Here is a 10,079-nt window from a genome sequence, read left to right as displayed (position 1 = left end):
AGAACATGTCCTGTTTTGTCATTGTGATGCTTGTGACTAGAGATGAGCGAACTTACAGTAAATTCGATTCGTCACGAACTTCTCGGCTCAGCAGTTGATGACTCTTCCTGCATAAATTAGTTCAGCTTTCCGGTGCTCCGGTGGGCTGGAAAAGGTGGATACAGTCCTAAGAAAGAGTCTCCTAGGACTGTATCCACCTTTTCCAGCCCACCGGAGCACCGGAAAGCTGAACTAATTTAGGCAGGAAAAGTCAGCAACCGCCGAGCCGAGAAGTTTGTGACGAATCAAATTTACTGTAAGTTCGCTCATCTCTACATGTGACCTCTGGATGGTGCTGTGTCCTGTTGTGTAGTAGTAGTTAAAATTATATTTTCAAAATGCATCGTAGAAGGGGATGAGTGAATTGATTTGCATCTGATCATACATTTTTCTGAAAATTAGGATTCCCCTTGAGCAAATATGTACAGAAGCAGTGACTCTTGTCGTAGACAGCAGTCCCTGTCCTTACTGAGCAGCAAGGCAAACTTTGTACACCTGCTGCTCAGTTTACACTTCCTGCACTGGGAGCAGCTCACAGCCCGGTGAATGTGTGATGCCCAGAGATAAAAGGCAATGCTCTATGCATCTTATACTCTTACACTCACCAAGCCAATGTTTACTGAACATGGGGTATACAGTATGTGGGCTCTAGCACCCACACATCGCTGCTTACTGTATGGGCCAAAGGAGCTTTAACCCCTTAAGGACCAGGGGTTTTTCCGTTTTTGCATTTTCGTTTTTTCCTCCTTACCTTTAAAAAATCATAACTCTTTTAATTTTGCACCTAAAAATCCATATGATGGCTTATTTTTTGCGCCACCAATTCTACTTTGTAATGATATCAGTCATTTTACCCAAAGATCTATGGCAAAACGGAAAAAAAAAATCATTGTGAGACAAAAACAAACAAACAAAAAAAAAAAACGCCATTTTGTTAATTTTAGGGGCTTCCGTTTCTATGCAGTATATTTTTCGGAAAACATGACACCTTCTCTTTATTCTGTAGGTCCATACGGTTAAAATGATCCCCTACTTATATCGGTTTGATTTTGTCGTACTTCTGGAAAAAATCCTAATTAAATGCAGGAAAATTTATACGTTTAAAATTGTCATCTTCTGACCCTTATAACTTTTTTATTTTTACATGCACGGGCCGGTATGAGGGCTCATATTTTGCGCCGTGATCTGAAGTTTTTAGCGGTACCATTTTTGCATCTTGTCTCGCAATTATTTTTTTTCTGTTTCGCCGTAGATTTTTGGGTAAAATGACTGACATGGTTACAAAGTAGAATTGATGGAGCAAAAAATAAGCCATCATATGGATTTTTAGGTGCAAAATTGCCACCGTGGCCCCAAGTTATAGATCGGGAGCGGACTTATGACGTACCGGTATGTCATGGGTCCTTAAGAGGTTAAAGGGGTACTCCTGTGAATAACTTTTCTTTTCTTTTTTATTTTTTATGAACTGGTGCCAGAAAGTTAAACAGATTTGTAAATTATATTAAAAAAAATCTTAATAATTTTAGCAGCTTAATCCTTTTAGCAAAGGAAATTAATTACTTTTTGAATTTATTTTTTGTGTTGTCAACAGTGCTCTCTGCTGACACCTCTGTCCGTGAACTGTCCAGAGTAGCATAGGTTTGCTATGGGGATTCTCTCCCGCTCTGGACAGTTCCTGATACGGGCATCAGGTGTCAGCAGAGAGCAGTGTGGACAAGACAAAAAAGAAATTCAAAATAGAAAGATTTTCCTCTGTAGCATACAGCTGCTAAAAAGTACTGAAAGGATTAAGAATATTTTTTTTAATAGAAGTAATTTACAAATCTGTTTAACTTTCTGTCAACAGTTCAAAAAAAGTTTTCCACCGGAGTACCCCTTTAAATCACCTCTTCACTCTGTAGAGTCACTGGGCCATGTGCTCTGCACCTCACCATAGAGTGTAGGGCCGAATCTGAATCAGTCATCAAATCCAAAATGTATTTGAGCGCCGATTCGAGTAAAACCTCCTGAAAGAAATCTCGGAAGGTTCACTCATCGCCAGTGGTAGACCATGCTTGAATATCGCTCAAATATTAAGTACAGGATTCTTAAACTAGAAACTTAGTTAAAGGGGTACTCCAGTGAAAACCTTTTTTCTTTTAAATCAACTGGTGGCAGAAAGTTAAACATATTTGTAAATCACTTCTATTAAAAAATCTTAATCCTTCCTGTACTTATTAGCTGCTGAATACTACAGAGGAATTTTTTTTCTTTTTGGAATACTCTCTGATGACATCACGAGCACAGTGCCCTTTGCTGACGTCATTATAATAATAATTCTTTATTTATTGTTGTCCTTAGTGGGATTTAAACCCACGGCCCCAGCACTGCAAGGCAGCAGTGCTAACCACTGAGCCACCATGCTGCCCTTAGCAAACATCTGCTATGCACGGTTGCTAAAATGGACAGAGATGTCAGCAGAGAGCACTGTGCTTGTGATGTCATCAGTGTTCCAAAAAGAAAGGAATTTCCTCTGTAGCATTCAGCAGCTAATAAGTACAGGAAGGATTAAGATTTTTTTATAGAAATAATTTACAAATCTGTTTAACTTTCTGGCACCAGTTGATTTAAAAGAAAAAAGGTTTTCACCAGAGTACCCCTTTAATAGAGAAAAAAGCCTCTAAACTAAATAGAGATAGACTGGACAATAGGAAAGGAAACCCGTGGATGTGGAAAATGTATAAAAATAACACAAAATTCCAGGGACCTATGTCTCCGCGCTCCATTGCTCAGTCTATAAATAGCTTTATAATCATTCGGCCAAATGAACCTTCTGGAGGGAAGGTTATGGCCGACCAAAAATATAAGCACTATGGGGGAGATTTATCAAAACCTGTGGAGAGACAAAGTTGACCAGTTGCCCATAGCAACCAATCAGATCGCTGCTTTCATTCTAAACAAGGTCTCTGAAAAATGAAAGCAGCGATCTGATTGGTTGCTATGGGCAACTGGTCAACTTTGCCTCTGCACAGGTTTTGATAAATCTCCCCCTATGACTGCAAGAACAGCCACAATAAACAGCAGAAAACGCACAACAAGGAGGAAACCAGAATCTGATTCTGTCAACTCTAATGAAGATGTGTTCATACCTAATCCCAGGGGAGTCAAGTCCTGGAAAAAAAATGAGGGCACTCATCCAAGATTTCCGCTCAAGGGCTGGTCCTGCAGGACTCCTGGTAATGGGAACGGAGTTCCCGCTGTGAAAAAAGTGCAGGAACTCAGTTCCAATGCGTTCCTGCAGGACTTGAGCCCTGTCTAATCCTAATACAGTGATCCCTCAACTTACAATGGCCTCAATATGCAATAGTTTCAACATACAATGGTCTTTTCTGGACCATTGTAAGTTAAAACCAGACTCAACATACAATGTACAGACAGTCCAGATCTTTGAAATGTGTCAATGGCCGGAAGAACTGACCAATCAGAATGGGCATTCACTGGTAAAACTCCTGTATTACTGAAGCGTATGCACTGACTGGTGTCTGGTAGCGTCCCCTACAGTACAGAGAGGTATTACATGTTCTGTACTACTCTTTACCTGTATTACTGAAGTGTATGCACTGACTGGTGTCTGGTAGCGTCCCCTACAGGACAGGGAGGGATTACATGTTCTATACTCTTTACCTGTATTACTGAAGTGTATGCACTGACTGGTGTCTGGTAGCTCCCCCTACAGTACAGAGAGGTATTACATGTTCTGTACTCTTTACCTGTATTACTGAAGTGTATGCACTGACTGGTGTCTGTTAGCGCCCCCTACAGTACAGGGAGGTATTACATGTTCTGTACACTTTACCTGTATTACTGAAGTGTATTCACTGACTGCTGTCTGGTAGCGCCCCCTACAGTACAGGGAGGTATTACATGTTCTGTACTCTTTACCTGTATTACTGAAGTGTATGCACTGACTGGTGTCTGGTAGCGCCCCCTACAGGACAGGGAGGTATTACATGTTCTATACTCTTTACCTCTATTACTGAAGTGTATGCACTGACTGGTGTCTGGTAGCTCCCCCTACAGTACAGAGAGGTATTACATGTTCTGTACTCTTTACCTGTATTACTGAAGTGTATGCACTGACTGGTGTCTGGTAGCGCCCCCTACAGTACAGGGAGGTATTACATGTTCTGTACTCTTTACCTGTATTACTGAAGTGTATGCACTGACTGGTGTCTGGTAGCGTCCCCTACAGGACAGGGAGGGATTACATGTTCTATACTCTTTACCTGTATTACTGAAGTGTATGCACTGACTGGTGTCTGGTAGCTCCCCCTACAGTACAGAGAGGTATTACATGTTCTGTACTCTTTACCTGTATTACTGAAGTGTATGCACTGACTGGTGTCTGTTAGCGCCCCCTACAGTACAGGGAGGTATTACATGTTCTGTACACTTTACCTGTATTACTGAAGTGTATTCACTGACTGCTGTCTGGTAGCGCCCCCTACAGTACAGGGAGGTATTACATGTTCTGTACTCTTTACCTGTATTACTGAAGTGTATGCACTGACTGGTGTCTGGTAGCGCCCCCTACAGTACATGGAGGTATTACATGTTCTGTACTACTCTTTACCTGTATTACTGAAGTGTATGCACTGACTGGTGTCTGGTAGCGCCCCCTATAGTACAGGGAGGTATTACATGTTCTGTACTCTTTACCTGTATTACTGAAGTGTATGTACTGACTGGTGTCTGGTAGCGCCCCCTACAGTACAGGGAGGTATTACATGTTCTGTACTCTTTACCTGTATTACTGAAGTGTATGCACTGACTGCTGTCTGGTAGCTCCCCCTACAGTACAGGGAGGTATTACATGTTCTGTACTCTTTACCTGTATTACTGAAGTGTATGCACTGGCTGGTGTCTGGTAGCTCCCCCTACAGTACAGGGAGGTATTACATGTTCTGTACTGTATTACTGAAGTGTATGCACTGACTGGTGTCTGGTAGCGCCCCCTATAGTACAGGGAGGTATTACATGTTCTGTACTCTTTACCTGTACCAGGGTTAGCTGCTCCTTTGGACACCAGGTGAGGGCGGCTCCATGTTACTTTTTTAGGACATTGCGTGTTCTGTACAGGACCCCGAAGAAGCTCCTGTCCTCTACATAGACCAGTGTTTCCCAAGCAGGGTGTCCCCAGCTGTTGCAAAACTACAACTCCCAGCATGCCCGGACAGCCTTTGGCTGTCCGGGCATGCTGGGAGTTGTAGTTTTGCAACAGCTGGAGGCTCCCTGCTTGGGAAACAATGACAAAGACAGTGATTACAGCTCCCAGCAGATCTTTATTACTTTTATATGTAAGGATTTTCTTTATCTATATTAGTTATCTACTTATTTATCTTCATTCCTCACTTTTTCCTATTTTCCGATGACATTTTGGTGCCTTTAAAACCAATTACCAGGTTTCCATAGAGTTGTGGACTCAACATACAATGGTTCCAACATACAATGGTCGTCCCAGAACCGATTAATATTGTAACTAGAGGGACCACTGTACACAAAAACTTGGAGAGGGATATTCCAAATTGGTAGGTGGGACAACAGGAACTATCAATCTAAGAGCGAATCCTCCTGGTAATTCAGGGCCAAGCACCAGGGCTATCCCCAAGCAGCCCACAAGTGACCCTACCATAGGAAATCCTGGCATTAATATCTCTGGCAGTATGTCACCAAAGGAACTACACATACCTCCGCTTCAAACACCCCGTGGTGTAAATCCGTCATCACTTTCTTTTACAAGCTAACCTGAGGAAAAAATAGCAAGAGAAAAGCAGACAGGTCCTGCAGAATATGCAGCTACAATCTCCTCCATCATCTCAAGTGACTAACGTCAAATCAGAGCAATCAAATGGAACAGATTTCAATGGGGATTTCTGTGAGATCCTATAGATAAGTACAAATTATTCCCCGGAATCAGGAATTCCCACACGTACACAAGTGCGTACCACGAACCTCATTGGCAGAAATCCTGGTACATCACCGTTAAGGTAATGGAAACAAGAATTTGTTGCTGAGGCTACCCAACGGGAAAATCTTACACCAACATACAAAAAGACATCAGCAACGAAAATGTATGAAACATAGTGTGGTGTCCCGATACCGTATTACATACAGTACCTTGGTAGGGGTCCCCAAAGTCAGAGTTCCTAGGAACCGTGGGGTCCTCAGATCTAGTCTTCCCCTAGTCACCCTTTAGATGTACTTACCTTGCGCTAGCGTTGCAGGACCTGCGGGTCACGTGACGAGGCTCTAGTCTCTATGGTAGTTAGAAAGGACCTTTGGAGGTCCATAGAACATGTGATACCCACAATGCCTTGTAAAGCTGATTGACAGATGACGTGGACCAATCCTAGAATGTCCAGCCCCTGCACATACACGGGAGCTGCGGCCATTTTTCTCTCTCTTGGGTTGCTGTCACTGAATGAGGTAGGAACTCCGCAACTTTCAACGACAATTACCAGGCCAAAGCTTTGCGGCCTCGGCTGAATTACACAGTGAGTTCTTCTAAATTCTCCTCAATTATTGGCAAAGACCCTGGACCTAAACATAACCCTAAATCCAGCGGATCTGCACATACTAAATTCCTACCGATTCAAGAACTTACTAAAAGTCCCAACCAATGGTCAATCTCAGCCAAGCTGTTCATAGACTCTGTTACAAAGACTGTTTTATGTTCGCATGTTACAGAAAATCTTCAGTAAAGTTTACGCAAGTTTTCAGCGAAGCTCTGGTTGTGGACAATACTTTATTCTGCAAACATCTAACGTCCTTGGGAAGGGTGGCGATAGGCCAAGTCATATAGCATTTAACCCTCACCCTGGCATCACGACTGACAAGGGTTAATAACACCCTTTATAACCTGCACAGCAACATCCGGATCACCATTCACACCCACAAGGCACCACAATTGCAACATTTTTTATTGAAAATCTCACAAGACATATCGTAAAGATAAAAAGGCACAGTGCACAAGGCTGGAAGACACGGCAGGAACATACAGGCTCGAATGTTGCAGATCAATGATTTACAGTGGGCACTTTAAATCAATGAACAGCAGCGGCTTCTGCCGGGCCAGAGACCGCCGCCGCCACCCGCTTCTCTGCCCCTGCCTGTCCTGGGGTCCTGAGTCTAACCACCACAGTTGCCCCATCACCTCCCCCCCCTCCATCCTCTGCCCACATACAGCCGCCACCCCCCCATCCTCAGCCCACATACCGCGGCATGTGGCCAGAGGATGGGGGGAGGCGGTGACGGTCGTCTCTGGCCAGGGCATTATCGCCATATCGGCAAGGTAATTGCCGATACCGATAATGTCCAAAATCATGATTATGTCTACGATTAAGCACGGTCACGTGCAAACGCATCAGACGTTCTGCCTTGTACTGGGATATCTTCAATAAAATAACGCAAGCTTTTATCTGCAACCATCCTGGTGCTGGACCTCGTCTTTGTTCATATATATACAGTGGTCCCTCAACATACGATGGTAATTCGTTCCAAATGAGCCATCGTTTGTCGAATCCATCGTATGTTGAGGGATTCGTGCAATGTAAAGTATAGGAAGCTGTACTCACCTGTCCCCGCCGCTCGCGATGGTGACCCCAGGCCTCCGCTGGGCTCTCCTGGTCTTCTCCGGTCCTCTTCTGTCTTCTCCGGTCCTCTCCTGGTCTTCCGCTGTCTTCTCCGGTCCTCTCCTGGTCTTCTCCGGTCCTCCGCTGTCTACTCCGGTCCTCCGCTGTCTTCCGCAAGGCCTTACTGGGCCTGCGTAGTGATGTCATTACGCCGCTGAGTACGCCTTTCCTATTGGATGGTGTGCGCAGCAGCGTATTGACGTCATCGGAGAGGGCCGAGAAGACACTGGAAGACCAGCGCTGGACCCAGAGGGCACCCCGGAGCATCGTGGAGGGGTAAGTAATACTCACCGCACCACACGGGGAACATTAAGCTTCTATCCGGCAGCAGCTTAAGCATTTGGTGCTGCCGTATAGCACTTAATGCAATGGCCCCGACATAAGAAAGCATCGTATGTCGATTTGATCATATGTTGGGGCCATCGTAGGTCGGGGGGTCACTGTATATATAGATAGATAGATAGATAAAGTCATCAATATATAGAATCTAGGCTAAGGGAGCGTTCAGTCCTGTTTTCTGTTCATTGTGCAACAGCGACATCTACTGTCAGTTTACTGCAATCACATTACTAGATATCAGGTTCCCGCTAATTCTGTTTCTTTTGCGGTCACCTCATTATTCTATAAATGATTACATTCTAATAACATCTACTGATCAATAATCACAACGTTAACCCTTTAACCACGAGAGATACATGAGATCTGATCTCACTGCTGGTCTCATAACTCAGTCCCGCTTCGCTTCCCGTTCGGCCTGGATTTCTATTGATCTTTTCCACATTGAATCAGACTTTTTATTACATTTTTCCTTTTATCGTTATTTTATGTAAATAGTTATTGTATATGATCTTACTCTGCTGTAAAATATCGTCCAATGAGAACTCTGACCGGAGTCTTAGCGATTGTTTTATAAACAATTTAACCCCTCAGCATTCAAGGGATGTTTAGACCTAATAAAGCGCTTAGTGTGAACAGCAAACGTCTCCTCTATTAGTTGTTTTTTCTAGAATAAAGCGGTTCTTATTCTGCGTTATACATTGGGATATCTGATCTTCTATACCAGTGTGGAGAGATCCCAGTGTCCGTCCTTCATGAAGACTTCGGCCGGAGAACTTCTGGAATGTAATCTTATCCATCTAGATTTGGAATTAACGCTTGATCGTGTGAATATATCGCTAATAACAGAGTAGCTCAGTAATAGTCCGGTCCCTGACTTTGCTATTACGGTGCAGAGCTGGATTGTTGTAATAATCTGCTGGGTGTGACCAGGGGTCTATGGGGGATGAAGCTTCAGACATAGAGCTGATGTGATGAGCGGCTTTTTCTTCCACAGAGATGACTGCGGTTTCGTTACATTGTAGAGACTTGCGGTACCTGCTGTGCCCCGAGCACAGATTATTAGGTCCCGTCCATCCCTATAGGACTCGTTTCCTTGTAGAATCTTGGCGGCCCCGATAATCACTGAGATACACAGATGTCCCTGTCAGTGATGTCCCCGTCAGTGGTCCCAGCCATTGGACACCGCAGTCTCCTTACAGCTGTGAATTAATGTCTTTGACTGATATAATGAAAATAAAACAAGGAACAGAAAATGTGGACACTAAAGAGTTAATGTACGGATCTATAGCTCTGATACTTAGTACCGATCGGATGATAACGGAGCTTTGGGGATTTTTTCTTTTCTCCTCCTCATCCATGTAATAACAGGAGCCCCCTCATTGGTGCTTATTCCCGGTGACTGTATACGGAGAGTGCCGGCATCCGCAGCCTGAGAAGGAGCCGCCTGTATATGAGATCACATAACACGGGACAATTGTCTTCTCTCCCAGAGCGGAGAATTACAGGGTGAGCGGGAAATTCAAAATCAACTAAGCTTTTGTGTTCAGCCAATCAAAAGAGAAGGGGAGGGGCCGGGAATGTAAATTATTAAAGGAAACGCCCATGATGACGTCATCTTGTTTGAGTTCTCCGTCTGGTCCGCCATGTGCTATATAAACCAGGACTCCGCTCCTCAGACATAATTCATTCTATTCTCAATCAGCAGGATGTCGGGACGCGGTAAAGGAGGGAAAGGTCTCGGTAAGGGCGGAGCCAAGCGGCACAGGAAGGTGCTCCGGGATAACATCCAGGGCATCACCAAGCCTGCCATCCGCCGTCTAGCTCGCAGGGGAGGTGTGAAGCGCATCTCCGGCCTCATCTATGAAGAGACTCGCGGTGTCCTGAAAGTCTTCCTGGAGAACGTCATCCGTGACGCCGTCACCTACACCGAGCACGCCAAGAGGAAGACCGTCACCGCTATGGACGTGGTGTACGCCCTCAAGCGCCAGGGCCGCACTCTCTACGGCTTTGGAGGTTAATTCTAATCCTGAA

General features: G+C 44.4%; 1 protein-coding gene across 1 annotated transcript; it reads left to right on the top strand.

The window, feature by feature from the left end:
* The first annotated feature begins 7,778 nt into the window (after nucleotides 1-7,778).
* Nucleotides 7,779-10,079, top strand: LOC130348353 (histone H4). The gene has a single exon (XM_056554755.1). The coding sequence runs from the start codon at nucleotides 9,755-9,757 to the stop codon at nucleotides 10,064-10,066; it is 312 nt and encodes a 103-aa protein (XP_056410730.1). The 5' UTR covers nucleotides 7,779-9,754; the 3' UTR covers nucleotides 10,067-10,079.

The sequence above is a fragment of the Hyla sarda genome, unplaced genomic scaffold (genome assembly GCF_029499605.1).
Source record: "Hyla sarda isolate aHylSar1 unplaced genomic scaffold, aHylSar1.hap1 scaffold_88, whole genome shotgun sequence".
Taxonomy (NCBI): Eukaryota; Metazoa; Chordata; class Amphibia; order Anura; family Hylidae; genus Hyla; species Hyla sarda.
Note: the sequence above shows the minus strand (reverse complement) of the source record. Positions and strands in the feature narration are given on the sequence as shown.